Source organism: Lathamus discolor, chromosome 6 (genome assembly GCF_037157495.1).
Source record: "Lathamus discolor isolate bLatDis1 chromosome 6, bLatDis1.hap1, whole genome shotgun sequence".
Lineage (NCBI taxonomy): Eukaryota > Metazoa > Chordata > Aves > Psittaciformes > Psittacidae > Lathamus > Lathamus discolor.
The window spans coordinates 36,957,626-36,979,723 of NC_088889.1; the positions used below are offsets into that span (position 1 = coordinate 36,957,626).

At 54.3% G+C, this 22,098-nt stretch overlaps 1 protein-coding gene across 2 annotated transcripts; it reads left to right on the forward strand.

Moving 5' to 3' along the window:
- Nucleotides 1-81: 81 nt before the first annotated feature.
- On the forward strand, nt 82-21,886 carry ISM2 (isthmin 2). Of its 2 annotated transcripts, XM_065685970.1 has the most exons (7): nt 82-625; nt 774-998; nt 15,309-15,569; nt 16,058-16,430; nt 17,245-17,385; nt 17,878-17,955; nt 18,419-21,886. In XM_065685970.1, exons 2-7 carry the CDS (start codon nt 861-863, stop codon nt 18,934-18,936), a joined length of 1,509 nt encoding a protein of 502 aa, XP_065542042.1. In that variant the 5' UTR covers nt 82-625; nt 774-860; the 3' UTR covers nt 18,937-21,886. The 2 variants fall into 2 exon arrangements, with proteins under 2 accessions (XP_065542042.1, XP_065542041.1); XM_065685969.1 differs by having other exon boundaries at nt 82-998.
- The last annotated feature ends 212 nt before the right edge of the window (nt 21,887-22,098 follow it).

Genomic DNA, 22,098 nt, shown 5'->3' on the forward strand with positions numbered 1-22,098 from the left:
CGCCGTGCCTCGCCGGGAGGGCGCTGCCCCGGCGCTGCGGCGGGGCTCCCCCGGAGGGCAGCGCCCGGTGCCTCGGGGCTCGAGCAAGGCCGGCGCCGCCGAGGCGAGCCGCCGCCCGGCAGCGGAACAAAGAGCCGCGGGCCGGGCCGGGCTGGCCCCGGCCGAGGGGCAGCGCCCCGCGGGGTACCGCCGGGTAGGGGCCGCCGGGGCCATGCGGCTGCCGGGAGGGGAGGAGCGGCCGGCGGCGCCCGGAGGGGGCAGCGCCCGGAGGGAGCGGGGCAGGGGCGCGTCAGGGCCCGCTGCCGCGCCGCTCGCCCGGGAGGGGCTTGACCGCGCTCCTAGCGAGAAGGAGCCTCTCCCCGGCGAGCGGCCGCGGCCCGGCCGGCGGTGCCTGAAGAGCCGCGGCAGCCCCGGGGAGTGACTTGGCGGGGGGAGGAGAAGAGGAGGAAAAGAAATCAGATTGCCGAAGGGATTAGGAAGGGGGGTGGGGAGGTGAAGCCCTCTTCTCCCCCCTCCCTCTCCGCACACACTTGTGAAGCTTTTCAGAGTTATCCTTCAGCATCAGTGGCACCGGCGGGCGAGCCCGGGGAAGCAGCGACACTGAAGCGTGCTCGGCAATCTGCAAGTGAGATCACAGGGAGCGGAGCGGAGCGGCCCTGCCCGGCGGACCCTGCCCGTCCGCACCCGCCGGGGCTGCGCTTCCCGGCGGCGATAGTTCGCACACATTGATGTTTTTCTGAGTTTTCCCTTCTTCTCCTGCTTTCCCGAGCAAGGAAGGACGGGGCTTGCAGCCTTGCGGGAGGGCGTGCTGCCGGGCTGCCTGCCCTGGGCTGGCGAGGAGGGGCGAGAGGGAGGGAGAGATGCCGCTGATTAGAGGGAAAGTCGTGCTCATCCTCGGCTTCGTCTTCCTGACAACTTTCCTGGCTGCGGTGAGAGGGCTGCCCGTGAGGAAGCAGCGCAGCAACAGCCCGAAGGAGAGGAGCTCCAAGCTGGCGGAGGTAAGGCAGCCTTTGGGGAAGGATGGAGAGCCGGGGGGTTCGGGGCCGAGCCCTCCGCAGCCCTACCCGTGCCCGGACGCCTGAGGGGGGAAGCGGCCCGCCAGGGCGGTCATCGGGGCTCTTTCGGGGCCGGTTGTGCATCTCCGAAGGGAGCATTCAACACGTGTCCCGCGGCCAGGCCGCCCGGAGCCCCGGGTGGAAAAGCAGCAGCAGGAGGAGCCGCGGGGGAAAGCAGGGCTCCGTGCCTCCCCTCTGCGGGGCTGGCTCTTCACTCGCTGAGGAGCAGCGCCCTTTCCCGGCCCCCGCGATTGCAGGGTAGCCCCAGGTCTGCACTGAGGCTGCAGGAAAGGGGCTGGTTTAGGTGCTTTGAGGTGGCGGCCGGGCGCCGAGACCCAGCGCTCGGGAGCATCCGTTGCCTCCAGGGGGCAACATCCCCCGGAGCAGAGCGGGGTCCAGCCGCAACCCGACCTGCGGCAGCATCAGGGGCGTTGGTGGCTTGCCAGGAACTCCAGAACTCCGCTACTACAGAAAGAAGCCGTGACGGATTTCAGCCGCCGTCTCCCCTTCCCGCTGGGACGAGCCAGGGGCAGATTCCAGAGTGGTCAGGCTCTGTTCTTATCCCCGCAGCCTGCGCCCCCTCCAGCATCCCGGGCAGGCGGCCTCGGAACCCCCCCCCCCCAGGCTGGGGAGGAAGGTCCTAGGGCTGCACCTCTCGCCCCTCTGAGAGTCGGATCCGGCCAGCACTGGCATCGTGGAAGGGGAAACTTCAGCGGGAAGTGAGAGACTGGGAACCAACTGGTTGGAGCTGATGGGGATGACAGGAAAGGGATGGGGAAGAAGCAAACTACCAGGAGGGCAGGAAGAAGGGTCTGGATAAGAAAGACAGATAGCTGAATAGTTAAAGCCAGTTATTTACATACTGACACTGCTCTCTGGAGAAAAAAGTGGCTCAGGTAGCAGAGCTGTGTTTAAAAAATACGGTTTTGAAGAATGCTGCTGCTAGAAGTGGGTGAAAGGGCTAAGTGGGAAAAGTGGTGATAGGAGGAGGTAGAGCAGGATGGGGTAAGAGAAGCTCAGCCCTTGCTGGTGATACACAGCAGTGTCAGGAGCAGCAGGTTTGATCTGCAGTGTTCCTTACCCTAGCAGAGGAGGTGCTGAGCGATGGCAGTATACCTTACTGATAGTTATTGCCAAACCATGGCGCTCGTCTCAGAGGAATCATCTGGTGCTGTACTTTGCTTGTAAGACTTCAAGCACAGACATAGTTGCCGGTTCATTCGCCAGGCAAATGCCAGGCAGAGTGTGCTCAGGCTCCAGCTGCAGAGGGAGTAGGGATTTAAGGTGGAAATCCAGGAAAATATTGTATCCCTGTGGCAGGGGGCATAGGACAAGAACAAACTGCATATTAGGAAGCTGTGCAGGTCCCCACCACGGGACCCTGCAGCACAATCTCAGGCTCCTTTTTATCTGACGTCTGAAATACATCGGGAAGCAGGGCAAGCTGCTGTCGGTCCCAGGTTGTGAGTGGCTGTGAATGGGGAGCGTTGTGCGGCCAGCCAAAGATCACATAACGGCACTCACAGCGCAGCCTCTGTCCCCAGGACTTTTGCTTCTTGCAGGAATACAAACATACAAGCAGTTTATTGCAGAGGTTTGAGGGTGGAGGTGAGGAGGAGGATGAAGAATGGATTCCTCAGGGGAATGGTATATTGAAAAATGTGGGATCTGAGCATGATGTGAATGGTATGGAATAAGGGGTGGATACTGTCCTGGGTTCAGCAGTAGCAGTCATTTGTCTCCTTAGTAGCTAGTGCAGTGCTGTGGTTTTGATTTTTGGCCTGGGAACAGCGCTGCTAACACTGATGTTTTTAGCTGTTGCTCAGTAATGTTTCCTCTGACCAAGGACTTTGTGAGCCTCCTGCTCTGCCAGGGAGGAGGGGAGGCCGGGAGGAAGCAGAGACAGGACACCTGACCCAAACTAGCCAGGGAGGTATTCCATACCACAGCACGTCATGCCCGGGATGTAACGGAGTTACCCGAAGGGCACTCACTGCTCGGTTGGGCTGGGTATCGACAGGGGGTATCGTATTCTCTTCCCTTGTTATTTCCTATTTCCCTTATCATTATTACTATTATCATTGGTGGCAGCAGCAGTGATTTGTGTTATACCTTAGTTACTGGGCTGTTCTCATCTCAGCCCGTGGGAGTTACATTCTTTCAATTCTTTTGTTGGTGCTCCTGAGCACACCTTGTATCCCTCCGGGTACCAGCTTCACACTCTGCACAGCAGGGAGAAAGCGATAGGTTTTGTCATGTGTCTTCTGACTGTGTTGGGAGGAAATCCTCTGTTTCTGGTGCCTGTGGGGGAGAATCTGGAGCAGGCATGCCTGGTGTTTGAACTAGAGCAGGGAGCAGAAGCACAGCAGCATGGTGGTTAGAAAAAAATCCAGAGTGATTTTGGGTCATAGGCGCAGATGGTTCCTGTTGCAGCGCTGATACGTCCTGTCTCTATGGCAGCAGGGCAGCCACAGCTGGAGTGTTGGTTACACTATGGGTAATGCCCTACAGATGTGGGTAGAATGAAGGGGGCCAGGAGGAGAAAAATAGAAATGGCAGACGGAGCAGATAGACAATCAAAACCATTAAAGAGTTACAAAACTTGGCCCTATTTTATTTTAACATCTTTATACAAAGTAAACATTTTCCTTTGGTTTCGAAGTGAATGGGAGTTTTTATAATTTGTGCTGAGTCTCAGAGTTTCACTTCTATGCTAAAATAATCTAGAAAAATTAAATCCATTCAGGTTTTCAGTAAATTTCGGTGTTTGCACGTCTTCTAATTGCAGGAAGGATGAAGGGAACACGTGCTTTTTCTTTGGGCGATAGCCTTATCGGTGTGTCCCAAAGTCTTGTGCCTCAGTCAGGATCCACCGCTTCCAGTCATTAACTACCAAAGGAGCCAGCATTTGCATTTACGTTTTCTCAGCCTTGACACTGTGTAGGAAAGCTTTGCCTGAGTTACACCAAACCCAGCATAAGCAACAGATGTAGCGAGAATGTTTTCTGTTTCTTCAGCCCAATTGACTGGAAGTCGGAACGCTCTCTTTCCAAACTGTGACTTAAATCTAAAGACAGAAGATACCTGCTCATTTGGAGGCTTTTTCGTGCTGTTAGGGAAGGGAGGTGGGCTCCCAAGCAGGAGGCAGGTGCACAGCAGGGGTTTTAGAAGCACTTTTGTGGGTCAGATGCATCGCACTCTGATGTGGGCAGCAATGTGCAGGTCCAAGCACTGACCCATGCCAGTGGCTCTTCAGATTTGGGTAACTGAATACTTGGTAAAGCTTGTGTCCCTTGTGGAGACGAGAGACAGCTCATCACATTGCTTAATGGTCTGTTTATTTTCGAAGTCAGGGGGTTTAAATGCAAAATATGTTTTGATAAACTTGCTGGACTTCAAAATATTGGCTTTGAGCATCGTTACTAAATATTCGGGTTCTTTCCAACTGATATCAGTCTGCTCCAGTACTCTTTTAGTAAATAGAAAATAGCCAACATTCTAACACACTAGAAATGTAAACAGTAGAAGTTATTAGATCTGTGCCAACCGATACAACCACTTCAATACCTATGCATAGAAATAATAGTACTGGTGGTAACAGTGATGGGGGTGTTGGTAGCGAGCATCCCAGTGGTGACGGGGCACGGCAGAGGAAGGCGGCAGCATGCTAGAGAGGGTCCAAGCTGCCCAGCCCAGTGGCTGTGGGCTCAGTGGCAGGAGGGAACTGCTCCAAGAGCAAGGGCAGCAAGCAACCTGAGGCACCCTGGGTTGTTACTGCAGGGCTGGGACAGCGGCAGGGTGAGGCTCCAGGCTGGAGCTTGCTATTGGAGTTCCCCTGGTCTGAGTCTTCAAGCAAAGCAAATCTGATGTCTGTGATAAGTGATAATAGAAAGCAACAAAGGAATACCAAAGGGCTGTAGTTGGCTGCAAATCAGTGGGTTTGTACAGCACCTGGTATGAGAAGCTCCTGCCCCTGAGAAAGAAGGGAACGAGCAACAACAGTGTGTATTATTTACTGATTACCTCAGGCAGGCAGAGTAGCGATGGGAAACTATGCTCAAAACTGAAGATCTCCACCAAGATGTTTCCCTTGCTGATTAAAAGCCCTTGGTAGCAGTCTTGATTTAAATCCACCTGTCTTGTGTATAGGGAGCCTGAGAGCAGAGGAGTGCTTAGAAATAAAAATGTATAGCAGTGACAAGATGCCTGACTGGAGATAGAATCATAGAATCATAGAATAGTTAGGGTTGGAAAGGACCTCGAGATCATCTGGTTCCACCCCCCCCTGCCATGGGCAGGGACACCTCTCACTAAACCATCCCACACAAGGCTTCATCCAACCTGGCCTTGAACACCGCCAGGGATGGAGCACTCACAACCTCCCTGGGCAACCCATTCCAGTGTCTCACCACCCTAACAGGAAGGAATTTCCTCCTTATATCCAATCTAAACTTCCCCTGTTTAAGTTTTAACCCGTTACCCCTTGTCCTGTCACTACAGTCCCTGACAAAGAGTCCCTCCCTAGCAAGTGCAGAGTAAAGGAGCTCCAAGGTGATGTGGAGTGGCTGTACTAGGTAAAAAGCATTAAATGGAAATATCAACAGGGCTTGAGTGGAATTTGTCAGGAGATTGTAAGCTGGGGAAGCCCTGTTATTTGGGAGCCCTAACGTAGCCTACGCATGCTGCTTGGGGAGACCACTGGGGCTACCGCGGGGGAGAACACGGGTGTTCGGCGCCTCCCGTGTGCTTTCCCCGAGGCCATGTCGCCGTGCTGCGTGTCTCCAGCGTGTGTTGCCACCCGTGCGTGCCAGCCCTGAGTGGGGCACCCAGACCTGCCCGGCCAGGAGCCGCGGCTGTGTCAGTAGCAGAGTCATTTTGCCTGCGGATGTGCTTTTTACCTTTTCATTTCTTCAGCAATTAAGCGTTCTTGTCCCTGGCTTTGTCCTTGGCGGAGGTCGGATTTGTGGGTACAAAACGTGCACTGAAGCATCCTTCCGCTCTGAAAGGGGCTCTTTGTGCGCAGGGAGGTACTTCGCCCTTTGTAGCAAATTTCCTTTTGAGAAGTGCCAAATTATCTTAGTCAACACAGTTGAAAACCCTCCCGCCCTGGGGCTCAGGCAGGAGCAGAAACAAAAGGGAGCCGGGTGCAGGGAAGCTGCCCGACGAGGGGGCTTCTTCCCTTTTCACTGCACAAATAGGTCTGCTTCGCTCCCATTGTTACAATCAAAGGGGTTCCTGTAAAAGGCACATGTAAGGGGTAGAGATTAGGCATAAATCGCCCTACAGGGCATTGCTCAGCCCTCTCTCTGGGTTCCCAAAAGTGTTCAGCTCTTGCAGCCCTTCTGCTTAGAGACAGGTAGGTGAGGACTTATCTTGCCTTCAGTCACTGTCCCTCCAAGCCCAGCGAGGTGATGCAGGGAGGGTGCTGGGAATTAATTCCTGCTTTCTTCCTGTCAGCGTCTTAGGGGTAAGGAGCACAAACCAGGAATCTTCTGGTTTACATAGTACCAGTACCAAACTCTGAATAATCCCCAAAGCAGAATGCCTGGACACTTCCCATGGGGAAGCCTGCCACTCCGAGATACAACAGCAAGGTGGCCCGTGCCATCCAGCTCCTCCAAAGCCAATGCTGCCAGGAAGAGGCTCAGTTTTTGCATAAAACGCCAGAGCTCAAAGGCAAGAAGCAGGGAAGAGACTGCAGCCATGTTCCGGTGTGAAAACGTTTCCATTTGAGACAGGATCTTGCCAAAGTGTGAGGACTATTTTTTTCTCTGGTAGACCATATTTGCAGGGAACATTCATTGAGCTGTTGGCTGCTTTTATGCGATCGCTTGTAAAAGTCCACCCGAACGGTATTGCTTCCAAGCAGCTCAGTTTCTGCACATTCCCTCTGTGTAGTAACTTCTCTGAGAAGCTGATGTGAAATATATTTCATCTCGGTACTTACGAGATGTGAGACCTGCCTCTGAGTCCCAGGTGGCTCTTGGTGTGAAGGGCACTGACACCTCCTGGGTTTAGTCTCCAGGGGAAGGATACAGCTTCAAAGGGAACAAAATGCAATAAATTCCTGCCTTCTGCTGGTCCCCAGTGCTGCCGGACAGGCTCATGGAAGGGACCTGGCTGCAGATGGCCAGGAAGCACCCATGCATGCAGGGAAGAGGTGGCAAGGCATGGCTTTATCTTGGAGTAGGAGCTGCTGGTTAGCCCAGTCTTCCAGGACCTTACCTAGCACACAGGACTTGAGTGTGAGGCAGGGCTGGGAATGTGTCCCCAGCCAAGGAAGTCTCTGTCACGTGGGGTACAGTGGGAGGCTGGTGCATGGCATGGGTTTGGTGCCCTTCAGGTGAGCTGTCCTCCATCCGAGCTCCAGCAGCCTGAGCCTGTGTACGAGCAAGCCAGCCCTGGCTCTTTCCTGGCAGCTGAGCCTCAAGGCACTCACCAGTCAAGGGGACAGTATGTGTGGGGTGGCTGGGACCTGCCCTGTGTCCCCTTGTGTCTTCTAACAGGCTAGGGGTCAGGGGGAGGCTGGCGTTGGTCTGATCTCTTCCATTTCTGCACTTGCTTTGCTATATCTTGGGGTTTTTCATTTTGCATTTTTGCCTGGGTTACAGTAGGGAAAGAAGCAGCAGCAGCAGGAGCAGTCAGGGCGTTACGGTGTGCAGGCTAACAAATGTGGATCATTAGCTGGAACAAGTTAATGGTTACTGAAGCACATGGGGTTCAGAGCTGAAACAAGTTAATAGCAACTCAGCCTGATGCATTAAGAGCTTACGCGTATTACAGCTCAACTGTGTTAACAGAAAACATGTGCCTTAGCAGGAGCTTTTGCCAGAGAGCACCAGAGGGTATGGATGTGTGTGTTCACTTCCCTGGGGGACCACTCTGTGCAGGGCCCTGCTCCCATACCAGTGCTGTGCTCTATCTGAGCAGCACCCAGCAGGCCTGGTTGCAGCAGAGGTCTTGGGTACCTTCCTCCTCAGGTAAGGGTGCCTTGCCTCCTGCTGGGCTCCTCACAGCAGGCACCACCCATCGAGGGTTGGCCCGTGGACCTATGCGTTTGGGCAGGGTCTCTGGTGCGAGCACAGCCCTGGCTGCTGTGCAGGGACAGGTCAGAGGTGTGAACCAGAAACCCCGGGTTCTCCACTGCCAGGTCTGTGCAGCTCATCCATGCGGGAGACAGGGCAGCCCCTCCTGGGGCAGGTGGGGAGGAGAAACCGAGCTGTGGAGGGCTTTCCCGAGAGCCTTCTCCAAGTATGACGCGGCAGACCTGCACCTATTGCTGGCCTTGCCATAGGCTGGCTGAGAGACCCGGGGCAGGTCCTTTTCTTTGTCTGCAAAATCGGGGTTTACAGCATTTGTCTCAGTGTCAAAGTGGGAGAAGATATTTACAGTAGAGAAGCACCCGTGTGTGACACAGGGGTGCAACAGCCAGGCATGGTGAGAGGCTCCTACTTGTGCTCCTTGCATCACAAGTGACCTGGGGAGTTGTCTGAGGGTGCCACAGGCGAGTTACTCATCAGCACACCTGCAGGAGAGCTGGCTGCAGTGAGAGGGGCCAGGCTGTGCCAACCGGGATGTACGGTGAGGAGCACTCGCAGCAGCCCGGCCAACTGCTCTGTTCTTGGTCTTGCACAAAGTCAGCTATGCCATGCCCTTGCTCCTCATGGTGCTGTGTGCTGCTGCTTCTCCTGGCTGTGGTGTCTGGCTGGCTCTGCCTTGGGGGCAACTGAGTCACCCACTTTGCGAAGGGTTTTGAGATTACAGTTATCACAGTTGTGAGACATGAAATTAAATGAGAGATGAGGAAGCCTTTGATGCTACTTCCTGCAGCTCTCTACTCAAGACAGTTGGGATGAAGCTGGTTGTAAGAGAGAGTGATTCCACATGATCTAAAGTGTTTTGGTAACCGCATGAAAATTATAATCATGAGGGTGTAATACTTACCTGCACAGCTACATTTTGCTGCCAGCTCCTTCCGGTCTGCCATAAACAGCATGTGCCCACACAAGCATGATAACTGAGTACCTTGTCTGTTCCACCAGCATTTGCAGAGCTCCCTAAAACCTAAAGGGAGATGCTTGAGTCTTCACTTGAAGAAAAAAGAACAAAGCAAAACCAGCACTCAGGTGTGAGCTGATCCTGAGGCAGTGTTGTGGTTTAACCCCAGCCAGCAGCAGGTTCAAGCCCCACACAGCTACTGACTCCCTCCCTGAGGTGGGATGGGAGATACAATTGGAAGGTAAAAAGTAAGAAAACTCGTGGGTTGAGGCCCAGACAGTTCAATAGGTAAAGCAAAAGCCTCGCATACAAGCAAAGCACGAGGAATTCATTCACTGCTTCCCATGGGCAGGCGGGAGTTCAGCCATCTCCAGGAAGGTAGGGCTCCATCATGCCTCATGGTTACTTGCGAAGACAAATGCCACCACTCTGAACATCCCTCGCTTCCTCCTCCTTCCCACAGCTTTGTAAGCTGATCATGATGCCATATGGTATGGGATATCCCTCTGTTCAGTTGGGGTCAGCTGCCCTGCTGTGTCCCCTCCCAGCTCCTTGTGCACCCCCAGCCTGCTCACTGGTGGGGTGGTGTGAGAGGCAGAAACACTGTGTAAGCACTGCTCAGCAATAACTAAAACATCCCTGTGTTACCAGCACTGTTTTCAGCACAACTCCAAAACACAGTCCTGTGAAGTAGCTGTGAAGAAAATTAAGTCTATCCCAGTCAGAGCCAGCACAGGTGGACCAGTGAGCAGAGTAGCTGGGAGATCATGGTCCTGCTCTTGTGCCATAGCTCCTTTCAGGCAGGAATGTGACTGAGGGCAGAAGAAGAGGGAGGCAGCTGAAGGTGTCCACTGCCTTAAATTACCTCTGGCAGATCTTCCATAGCTCACCTGTCAAAGCCCTATGTGATGGCTCTTGCTAAACCACCTGCCTATAAGCATAAAGGTGTTGTGTCTGATTGTGGGTCAGGAGGTCTTGAAGACAGGAACAGGGACTGGGTGACGTCTGCACCTTTCCCATTGTCTTGTGGGCACCTACCCAGCTCTCAACACCTGTAGGAGCATGCTGTGCCTTGGCACAGTTCTGGGGGATCCATTAAGCGCATGATGAGTTGATGGATAGCAGAGGTCTCTTGCCTGATGTGCATCCAGTGAGTTTTCCATCTGGCTGAAACACTGTGCCGGTCGATGGGTTATGTGCTGGCGATGGGTTATGAGCTGGGAGGATCAAACTGCAGCCCTCCAGAGGCTACAGTGGTCTCAGCTGGCTGGGCTTGAAAAGCCCTCTGAGTAGTGTTTGTGTTGGGGGCATGAAGGAGAGAGCATGCCCAGCACTATGGGAGGGAGGCAGAGTGGCAGGCTGCATTTGTTCCTGTTGATTACTCTTCGACCTTCCTTTGTTTTAAAGAGACAGCAGTGTTACCTGTTAGCACTGGGAAAACCTCCATTCTCCCCCATCCCACCAGCAAAAACTGTCCTGAGCCCTCCTGCAAACCATGCTCCAGAGCTCCACAGACACCGGCTGGCCTTCTCCCTGAAGCAACTGACCAGCATCCTTCTGCTTCCATGGCTTTATAATAAAACCCTGCCCTGGAGCTGCTCCTGCCCGATTTCAGTCCAAAGGCAGATTTTGTTGGAAAGCTTTCTCCAGATCTTCACAGGTTATTTAGGTGAATATGGAAGGAAAAGTTTTATGGCAGGTAAAAGAAAAAATGTTCTGGTTCCTATTCTGTTCTTGGCTAATTCGTAAGTGGGCGAGTTTGCAACCAACTGCAGGACAGATGTTAAAATAATGTTGGAGAGAGCTTGGGGGAAGGAGTAGGAATACACTTGTGTAGACTCAGCTCTACTCAGGAAAAGATCAATAGTTCTTCTGGTGGGTCCTCATTTCAGTACAGTGTGGTAGAACTATTCAAAGGAAACCTAACACAAGTAGTAATGATTAAGCAACAAAACCCCCATTCCTTATAATTGTAGACCAGTGTGATACCAGTCCTTAGCAAATGCATCATTTTCCTCACTGCAAGCCCACAGCAGAGCCTGACTGTTGCCTCTGATCTGACTCCCCTGCGCACAGGTTTCTTTTGCTCAAGTTGAACAAGTTTATGTGCTCACTAATTGGCTCAGGATAGGTGTGTGTGGAAGTTGTATCCTCGGAGCTTGCCCTGTGCGGGGACTCCCTTGTGCTGATGCACAAGCTCCAGCAATGCTTTGCTCCCGGGGAGTTATCTCAAGTGTGCTTGGCTTGGGTTTAACCCCATGAAGAAGAGCAGCTCTGCTTTGCAATGTATGTAGTTACAGAGAGCACTGCCAGTGGGTTCAGTGGCAACTTGTGCCTACAGACAAACATGCTGGAGGGACAAGTACTTGTGGTTGTGGTGGCAGCATAGTGGTGTCTCTGGTTGCCAAAGGGCAGTACAGCACAGGGACTATTATGTCCATGTTTTCAGGTTTTAAACTGCTGTAGGATCTGAGATGTCACGTCTCTAATCATTTTTACGTAAGAGCTGCAGCACATGAACGTTGGTCATTTGTTTTCTTAACCCAGGTTTAGTTCAGAGTGTTAGAGAAGTTTGTAGCAAAACTGCAGATTTTAAGGCCAGAGGAAGTCATTACATCGTTGGATTTCTTCCCTAGCACAGATGTAGTACATATGTGTTGAGCCCAATGACATGGGTTTGACTGTCTCCACTAGAGATATTGCCACGTTCCTTGTTAGCTTGTTCCTGTGGTTAATCACCTACGGTGTTAAAAGCACAATCCTTATTCCTCAGTTGAATTTGTCTGGCTTTGACTCGGATGTGTTGGTTCCTATTACGTGTTTCTGTTCTGGATTAGAGGGTCTCTGGTGCCAGATGGATTACTGCCTTAAAGAACTAGGAAATCAAGTCATTGCTTTTTCTTTTTAACAAGACAAATTGAATTGTACAAGTCTGTCACTGGAAAAGTCTTTCCGTCCTTTGAAACGGTTTTGCAGCTGCTCTCTTTGCCATCTTCAGGTTTACAAGCAATTTTAATGGAGTCATATGGACTAGAAACCAGCCTTTAGTCTCTAGAGAAATTATGTGTCCTTTCCACACACCTTCTCCACACACCTTGTCACCAATCTTGTCTACAAGGTAGGCACAACACTGGGGTAAATTACTGACAAGCCCCTTCCCCTTTCTAATATCTTTGCTGAGTTTGTGCCCCAAGGTCCTACACTGACCCCCTGCACAGTCCCCACTACAGTGGGGAGAGCCTGGATTATGTGGGAAGAGCTCCTGTGCTGGTAGGGAGGCAGTTGTGATCCTGCATATAGCCTTCAGTCTAAACATGCTTTTCACAAACAGAAAGTACATGCTCTTTCCTAAGTGCTGCCCCAGAGTTTCTCTTGAATTTCTGCCCTGGAAACCCTTATTCCCAGCCAGGCAGGATATCCCAAGTGTATGCAGGAGGAGCTGCGGCAATTCCCCTTTCACCTTTGTTGCTTGGTGCTGGCTGGTTGCAGGAGAAGGCTGGAGCTCAGCTGTGAGATCTTATGACTTCTCAGCACTGTGCAGTCAGCTTCTATGGTGTGGTGGCAAGTGTCCTTCGCCAGTGTCAGAAGGAGAAGGGAGCTGCTTCAACCAGCTCTGCAATGGTTTGTAGCCTTTCTCCTGCGCTCCATGCAGAGCAGGGGAGTAGAGTTTTCACTCTTCCCTTAGCTGATGCACTGCAGTGGCTTAGCTCCAGGCTAAATGGCTTTATCCAGCTGTTCCCTAAGCAGGGCGGAGGAGAGGGTGACAGGAGCACAGCCCTTGAGGGCAGCTGCCTGTGTGGCTGGCAGGACAGGAGCCCCCGGGTTACACAGAGAAGGCACATCTGTCTGTCAGGATCATGGTACCACAGATGCTCTGACCCAGAGGGAGCACTGGGCCTCCTTAGACATCTCTAAAATCCGTGACTTGATAATCACTTGGGCCAGGCACTGAGCAGGACTGTGCTTTCGAGGGACATCTTCTGATGCAGGGACAAACTTTATCCCAGAAATGCCTCTGAGCGCTGCACACGTTAACAGGAGGGAAGGGCTGGGTGTTGTGGTTCAGTGACAGTCGCTGAAGGACTTTGGGCCATCCAGGTCAGACACCCCCAGGAGTCCGTTCTGGGAGCTCTGTTCACGCAGCGACAGTCCTGCAGCCAGTTCCCCTGGGGCAGTTTTACATTTTCCCTGTGGGAACGGTACTCTGAATTTCTTGAGCTTGTTTGGGCGTAAAATCTGAATTAGGCACTGAGTGCAAGTTTGGAGACTTGGAGTCTGTTCCTGGCTGGCTTGCTCTGATGTCCTTGCGTGAGCTCGAATCCTGTTGCTAGAGGAGACCTTGCTTTCCATGTGTATTAAAGCGGAGTTGTCTGTGAAATGAGCTTACTCAGCCCCGATAAGCTCATTACAAATCAGGCAGTAGTGCCAGCCTCGCAGGGCTGTTGGCAGCCCCCTGTGCTTGGCTTGTGCTGGGCACACGCAGCTGGCAGCAAACCCAGCGCTGGCGGGTGGTGCTGTACAGCCGGAACTGGGACACAGCGAGGTTTGCCTGCTTGCCCCCCTTGCTGCTGCTGCTCTGCCTGGTCTCCTCCTTTTCCCTCCCAGGGAGTCCCTGGGCACAACAGGAGACCTGACAAGGGGCTGAAACACCAGGAGACAGGCTGGAGAAGAGCATCGTTCCATGGGTCCTTCCCAAAACTGCCGTGGTTTAGATAGGGGCAGAGAAAGCTGGGAGGGGAAGGTGCAAGCAGAGGGTCTTGTCTGTGGCCACATTTGCTGCCTGCAGTGCCACGGGAGAGGGGTGAGCTCCCCGGCTAGGGAGAGGGGTGAGCCCAAAGGCTCTCGCTGGGCAGCACAGGCTGCCTCCTCCTCGCAGCACTCTCTCCTCTGGGCCCATCTGGTGAAGTCTGTCACTGCCCCTTCCCCGCGCCCAGCCTGCTCTGGGCAGCAGCCAAGGGACCAGCAGCGTCCCCGCTGCTCTCTTCCCTCCCCCGGGAACGGGGGGACAGCGGGCTTTGATGTGTGGGCGCAGGGCTGGGGACAGGCTGTGTGCGCTCATGAGAGCCTGGCCAGGCTCCAGCTGCCTTTGAAGTGCTCCAGTGATCAGGATGAAAGGGAGGGGAGTCCTTCCCCAAGCCATCTGGCTCTAATTGCAGGTAGAAATGCCTCTCCGCGTCCCCCGTGGGGAGGGGGCACGCCGCTCTCTGCCGCTCTCTTCGTTAATCCCGCGGCTCTCGGCTTGGCTGGCGCGAAGGGCGAGAGCTCGGGAACAAAAGGGGGCTTCGGCCGGGCAGCCAGAAACAGGCGACTCGCGGGGGGTTCGGGCAGCTCCGCTCCCAGCCCCGGGCCGCGGGGCCCCGCAGGCCTGCCTGGGGATGGCCCGTGCCGCCGGCGGGTGCCAGTTGTTCCCATCTCCGGTTTCTCGGGGGCACTGGAGCCTGCTGGCCCCTGGACTCGCGCTTTCCCGTGCCAGCGCACCGAGCGCGGAGACGAGGGACGTGGGAGCTCGGCGCGGTCCCGGCGCTCGGCAGGGTGTGCTGCCCGCTTCCCTGCGCGCCGGCCGGCTGGAGCGGCTGCCCCGGCCGGGCTCCCTGCCCGCTCCACCCGGGGTAGGGCTGGCTGCGAGGCACCGTGCGCCACTGCAGTGTCAGAGCTATAGGCACCACATTGTCTCGTCCGGTTTGGCCGGGTTGCGTCTACCATCTGTACCTATCTTTCCCCTCTTTGGGCAGTATCCGAAATCTCAAACCTGTGTTGTGTGAAGTTGTCTGCCCTAATACTGTCACCGCAGAGCAATTTATTTATGTGTGGTTTCCTCCGTTGTCATAAAGCCCTGGTTATAAACTTGTTATACAAACATAAAATTATTAATCGTGAGCTCTGGTAACTCTGTGACCAGAGGCAGCCTTTGCCGTTACCTACCCCCAGGGACCAAGAACTGGCAAAAAAAGGGAGAGTGGGGAGTGGAAAGGCAGGCGAGATAGGCAATGGGGCAGCAGAGAGGGTGGAGAGGGTGGTCACGGGGATGAGAAGCCTGAGTAGATCTGTAGGTTGTTCAGGTGCAATGGGGCCAAGCCCTGGCACAGCGCAGGCCACTGGGTATTAATCAACATGTTCATTGCTGCCCTGATGCTGCAATAAGATGGGGTGAAGGAGGCGTTCAGTGCAAGAGACCAGGCTGTCCTTGCTGGGCAGCGGTTGGCTCCCTGCACAGCCACCGTCAGGAGATGTTCTCACCACCTCTTCCCTCTCCAGGTCTCTGCCTCATCCGGCCCCCGTTCTGCAGGGGACGAGGAGCTGTCGCCATCAGGCAAGGCGCGGGGCCTGAGGCGGAGCGGGCAGGCTGGCCTGCGGCGGCACAGGCGCCGAGGGGTGGCTCAGCAGCCTGCCCGGAGCCTGGTGGTGCCACAGCCCAGCGGCGCTGGCCAGGACGAGAACCTGCCTTTCGTGCTGGACCTGCAGAGCTTGCCAGGGCTGGCCAACGTGGACCTGAGTGCCCAGAATCCCAACATCCAGGTAGGGAGCAGGTCTGCATGGGCAGTAAGGGGATGTGGGCCAGCATTGCCTGTCCTCCCCAGCCCCATTTGGTGCCCTAAGAGGAGGAAACATCTCCCGGGTGGGGTCCGTGTGGCCACTGCCATCTGTCTTCTTGGTAACTACCAGATGCAAATAGCTGGCACAGACAGGGTGCTTGCCACAGAAATTTGGTCATGGCATCTTCCTGGTTCCTACAGCCCCTCTCTGGAGGCAAATGCTCCTACAAGTGCTCCTACAAGGGTGACTTATCAATTTCTGATGGTGGTGTTGGTCTCTTTGGGTGACCACCAGCCACCCCTACCCTTCCTACTCTGAACCTGCTTCAGTCCCTTCCTCTTGTGCTCATTATCTGGTCCTGTACCCCAAAGCATCTCTGGCCTCTCAGGCTGGGAACCAGTACATGGGCTGGTAGGTCCATCCTAGTGCTGTGCCCTGGCTCACTGCCCTGCCTCATATCTCGCCTCCAGGTGACCATCGAAGTGGTGGATGATCCTCAGGCTGAGATGGAGATGGACTTGTTGAAGGAGACAAGTAATGACTGGTCCCTGACGTCCCCTGAGTGGTTGTCTCACAAGGACCTCTTCTGGCCTCTTTTCTGGGAATACACTGACCCCACTGAGGAGGAAGAGGAAGAGGAAGAAGAGGATGAGGAGGAGGAAGATGAGGAGGAAGAGGATGACAACCTGGATGTAGGGGACAGGGAGGAGGAAGAGGAGGAGGAGGAGGAAGATTACACAGCAGAGTATGAGGAGGAATCAATGCTCAGTGGAGTGGGAGGTGACTGGGACCAGCAGTGGCCCAGGCAGAAGAACTGGATCTTTAAGGACAAATATAATTACGGTGAGTCCTCTTGGGTGCCTGCAGATGGGCACTGCCGGGCCTCGCTGCAGAGGAAGCAGCGCCGCACTGCAGATAACAGCATGCTGGGGCTCAGCTCCTACTAAAAAATAAGCAAGCATGCCAAGGAGCAAGACCAGCACCCAGCTGAGGCTGCTGGCAGTGAGACACGCCAGCATCCCAGTGGGAATTGTCCTTGCATGTCGTCAGACTGGAGCCTGGATTCTAGCAAAGACATGTTCAGATGAGAAAAACCTTGTACATGTTTAATGGCAAGTGCTGCCACCATTATCTCTGTCCCTGGTGTGATACCAGTGCCAGAAGCCTTTACCACAGACCTGGGCATCCTCAGGAAAGGAGCTGCAGAGGGCTAGATGGCAGGTGCTGCTGCGCAGACAGGCCAGGGCACCACAGCAGCTCCCTCCTGCAGCTTCCTGGCCACAAGGACAAAACCCGTCAACCTTTGCTAACACGTTGATGCTTCAGCATCACGGCCAGTGCGTCAGGCAGGTTTGGTGGGGATGGGGATGGGCAGTGCTGCCTGTCTGGGTCAGTATGACTGGGAGCAAAGCTGTAAGAACAAGAACCTTTGCTTGGGAGCTGCTTCCCTGTGTCGGACAGCAAGGACAGGGTTGGCCCTTGGCACCACGTGGCCAAACACCTCCATGTGCCCTGGGCAACGCTAGGCCTCCTTCTCTGTAAAGGATGTCCAAGGGACAGGGCAGAGCTGAGGGAGGTCCCGGGTGGCTGCTGGCTCCCTTCCTGATGAGGCTGTGCTGGGGTCCACTGCTCTCTGCCTCTCCCCTGTTGTGCACAGACTATGAAGACGAAGAGGAGTGGAGCCCGTGGTCCCCTTGCAGCATCACCTGTGGCAGTGGCAACCAGAAGAGGACCCGGTCCTGTGGCTATGCCTGCACAGCAACGGAGTCGAGGACCTGTGACCTGCCACACTGCCCTGGTGAGCCCTTGGCAATACCAGTGCTTGGGCACTGGCCGATCCCAGTGTGGGCTGGTCTCCTGGCGCCGCGGGCTGGGCATTGCTCATGCTGCAAGAGCTAGTTGTGTTTAATGTGATCTGCGCTAGTGACCACAGGGGTTTGTTTCCGTAATGAAGCTCTAATGAGGCTTTTACATGATGCCCAAGGGTGGTAGAGCTGGGTTCCAGCTTGGTGTGCAACTCCTTGCACCTCTCTCACACTGAAAGCTGAAAATGCTCTCCTGAGCAAAAGAGCTCCTGATGGAGCTGGCTCTCTCCACTGGGTTTTGCATAACCTTGGGTGGGTCTGTCCTGCAAGTCTTGCTGCTGGTCCACCCTTTCAAGCAGAAAGCCAAAGCATTGGTGGGAGAGGGAGTGGAAGATGGATGGTGTTCGGTGCCCTTACGGAGGAAAAAACCCACCACTCCACCTGGCGTTCACCCTGGCACTTTGGTTTGTTTTTCCTGTCTCAAGGAGCAGATGGAGGAATGGTCTTCCCCACAAAGGAAATGCCTTTCAAAAGCGACAACACCACAGAGCTCCTCAACTCAGGTCAGCGTCTGTCTCTGCCTTGTTCCAGGGGCTTCAGTGCCAGCCATCATGGGGACTGGCTGGTGGGGACGGTTCTGCCAGGGGCTGGAGCGTTTGGTGTCCAGACCTAAGTCACCCAAACCTCTGCCACAGCAGGCTTCAGCAGTCATGCAGGCAAACCCAGGTCCTCCCACAGCCCTGGTACAACACGGGCCTGCTTTACAGTGCAGTGGCTGAGGCCAGGCTGCCACATGCCCTCTCCCATGGGGGGATACTGCCCGCCCAGCCCTGTGACAGGCGGGTCTGCCCCAGCATGGAACCTCTTCCACCCTGTTAGTGCCTCAGGGATTGAGCCTGGCTCCAGCGTGTCCCGGGAGCCTCGCTGCTCCTGCCTGGAGGTGCTGGCAAGGCCGTGGGCAAATGGCAGCTGGGTAAAGTGTGGTGCGGGCTGTGCGTGCCCTCACGCTTTGGTGTCCTCCCCCAGAGGTGGACAGCTGTGAGAAGTGGCTGAACTGCAAGAGCGACTTCCTCACCAAGTACCTGAGCAAGGTGCTGACGGACCTGCCCAGCTGCCCCTGCTCCTACCCGCTGGAGGCCGTCTACAGTGCCGTCAACCTGCGGGATGAGCAGCAGGGCAAGAGCTTCCGATGGCGGGACGCCAGCGGCCCCAAGGAGCGCCTGGACATCTACAAGCCCACAGCACGCTTCTGCCTGCGCTCCATGCTCTCCCTCGACAGCACCACCCTGGCTGCCCAGCACTGCTGCTACGATGAGCACACCCGCCTCATCACCCGCGGCAAGGGGGCCGGCGTCCCGAACCTCATCAGCACCGAGTTCTCCCCGGAGCTGCACTACAAGGTGGACATGCTGCCCTGGATCCTCTGCAAGGGTGACTGGAGCCGCTACCACGCCGTCCGGCCCCCCAACAATGGGCAGCGGTGTGCTGACAACCCCGCCGAGGAGGAGTACCTCTCCCAGCTGCAGGAGGCCAAGGAGTACTAGCCGCAGCCGTGTCAGAGCAGCCATGGCTGCTGCCGGCTCCTACCCCAGCGCAGCCTGGTGAAGCCCTGGCGCTGCCCAGGGGCTCCTCACTGTCGCTGGGCAGCGCAGGGAGGATGCAGCTTCTTCCCATTCCCCCAGAGGGGTGCCTTGGCCCTCCTTGGCTTTGCAAGGGTGCCAGAGGTTATGATGGTGCGATCGCTGCCATGCCACATGGGGTGGTCCTGCACCGAGGGATGCCTGGTCTGGTGCACAGGGAGCTGCAGGGAATGGGAGGTGTAAAGGGAATTGGGGGCTGTTCCCATCTGCTTTTGTTCTCTACAGTCTTTCAATGCAAGCTGAAAGCTGAGCATCTTCAGGGTGAAATGGCCTCAGCTCCTGCTCGCTTCATGCTGCATCTGAGGAGCTGGGCTGCTGCGGGGACAGCCGCCTGCTCTTCCCTGTGCGCCTGCCCTGGCACACGCTGGTCTACTTCTGAAACTGAGGGTGGCTCCTCTAGGGAGGGACAGGGCTGTCCCAGCCATGCATAGAGTGCAGGTGCCCATCTCCTCGGGTTTTGCATGCATGGCTGGGAAGGAGCAGGGTTTCATGGGTCCAGAGGGTGTGTGGGGCAGGAGGAGACAGGCCACCTGGGCTCCCTTGGCAAGGTTGCTTTGCCACTGTGGTTTGAGTTGCAAGAGGGAACACTGTGTGCCAAAGCCAGACACACGTTGTGGACCTCAGAGGAGGTCAGCATGGGGGAACACCACTTGCGTGCATTTCAGCCCCTCTGCCGTAGTGCTTAGGGAAGCAGGGTAGCAGCGCCCATGCAAGTCCCACCACCAGCCTGCCCTGGCAGCCCCACAGTGGGGTTCAGTGCTCGAGAGTACGTGTGACACTGCCCAGCAGAATGTCCTGTGTTTCCAACCCACAGCCCTGCTGGGGGCAGGAGGCAGCTCAGCTGCCACTCCTGCTGCTACTGGAGAGCAGCAAAAAGCACTAAGACAAGTTCTCAATGGGGATAGCAACAAAACAGGCACTGCTGGGCTCACTCAGCATTGCCCTTCTCTGGTCTGCTGCTGGCCTCAGGCCCCGCTACGTGCTGTGTCTGCCCAGGTCCCCAGCAAGAGGCAGCCCAGAGAAAGCAAGTCGGGTGCGGAGCCTGCACTCCTCAGGCTTGCTGCCCGGCCAGGCGAGCCAGTGTGCCTCCGCACATGCTAATAACGTCAATACCTGGTGTTCGCAGATCATGGTGCTCTCCATTGGTGCTTTGGTCTTGCCTGGGATTTATTCAGCTTTTCACAGGTTCATGGCAGTTTCTCGCAGCATATTCTGGGGGCTCCCAAGTTTCCCACAAAGAGGTTAGGCTGAGCATCTTTACCCCTGGACATTCAGTCACTGAACCTGGCAGAAACTTCATAGCTTCTATTTAGCAGATTTTATGCTTGGAGAAAACGAAGGAGCAAGTCAAGCACGTGTGAAGAAGAATCGAGTCATTTCTAGACGAGAGGTTTCACCCAAAGCTGTTGGCTACTCCATGGTTTTCGGCAGGACACTGTTGGACAAAAAGCATCTGCCTGGGTGCAGAGGTCCTTGGTTGACTGTCCTGTGCTAGGTCTGTCCTTTCAGGAGGTCTCATAGCAATCTGGGGAGTCTTTGTGGGAGTACCTTTTACATGTTGAATGTATGTTGATCCTTTTGCCTTGGTTATGGATAGAATATTGTGTCCTTGGTCATCAGTACCTAAGACTTCATTGCTTGTGAAAGTATCAATGAAGTTATCACTGAATTACTCTTATCTAACTATTATTCCACACTCGTACCCCCAGACTCCAGTTATGGGTGTTATCAAAACAGGCAGACACCATGCATTTCCCAATAGGCATACAGTCTGAGATAACTAGTATTATATAAAGGGCGAGAAGGAAAGCACAACCAAATAAGCATGGATGGTGACCCAGACCATGGTAAATTTTCACAACCATTACATGTTCCCTAGCCCAAATGGTCATTGGCTCACTAGTTTCTGGTAAAGACCTGGTCAAGAGAAGGTGGCAGTGATCTGATGGCTTGGTTCTGGGAGCCTGGCACATATGTGGGAAGGCTCAGCAATAAACACAGAGGCGTTTGTATGGGACGCAGGCAAATTGAGTGGCCCAGGCCATGGAAGGATAAGCTTGTTATCTTCTGTCATTCAGCAGAGCATCTTCATATTTCTTCTCCCTTATCATACACAATCATTAACATCAGCGGAGTCTCAGAGGAGCTTATTTACTGTCAGTGCAGATTTCTTTAAAACAGCGTCCTGTTAAACTTACCTAGTGTGCAGTATTAGACCCACGCATAGAAGCAGGACCACTGCAAACAGCTGGTTTTTGAAGGAAACTTTCAATAGCTCTGCCAATTTGTTTATTAGACTGGCTGCTTTCTGAGGAATTGCTCTTATAATAAGGACTGTTACCCAGGATTTGCACCCACCTCCTCTTTATACTGGGTATGTCAGCCAGTCTGACCCCCCAGAAAGAAAATACCATTTCTGTAATAAATGCAGTTCCCATCCAAGGGCAAGTAGAAAAATCTGTTGCATTGAGCCACCCAAAAAGCTGGTTGAAAGCCGAGTGGCTGTTCTGCTTCGCTGCCTCTATGGCTTGGATGATAGAGGCATGACCTGGAGCATGAGAAACAAGTGCTGTTCCTCACACAAGCACCTTATACATCAGGAGGCTTTGCGGGCCACCATGAGAAAAGCAGACATTAAGCAAGCATTTGTTTTTATATCCCATCAAAGATTCCATCCAGCTCACTGCTATTTAAGTGATAAATCTCTAAGCTTCCACTCCTTAAGTTTATTTTGTTGGGTTTTGTTTTGGGTATCTTTAATATGTAATATATATAAAATGCCTTTTATTCCTACAAAATTTCATAGAGAAGATTCCTTTATTCTGATGCTGCAATAAAGCACTTTATATATGTATGAGCTGCTGATGTCATTCAGTTGGGACTGAAGCATATGTTGCTATTTGTTTTGGTTGAGAGGGAGGATACCATGTTGAATGCTATGTGTCTTGGATCCCCAGCACCACATGTACTACAAAGACCCACTTGGCTTTGCCTCCTTCCCTTAGTCTTTGCATTTGATGATGTCTGGCTGCAAGAATCAACAGCTAACAGAGACTGTCCAGAGCC

What these genes read in the sequence shown, in the direction of transcription:
- ISM2 (XM_065685969.1), top strand. Translation starts at nt 861, where the DNA reads ATGCCGCTGATTAGAGGGAAAGTCGTGCTCATCCTCGGCTTCGTCTTC. An exon ending in GGAGCTCCAAGCTGGCGGAG is followed by an intron (nt 999 to 15,308) that starts GTAAGGCAGCCT and finishes TTCCCTCTCCAG; the next exon opens with GTCTCTGCCTCATCCGGCCC. An exon ending in TAAGGACAAATATAATTACG is followed by an intron (nt 16,431 to 17,244) that starts GTGAGTCCTCTT and finishes TGTTGTGCACAG; the next exon opens with ACTATGAAGACGAAGAGGAG.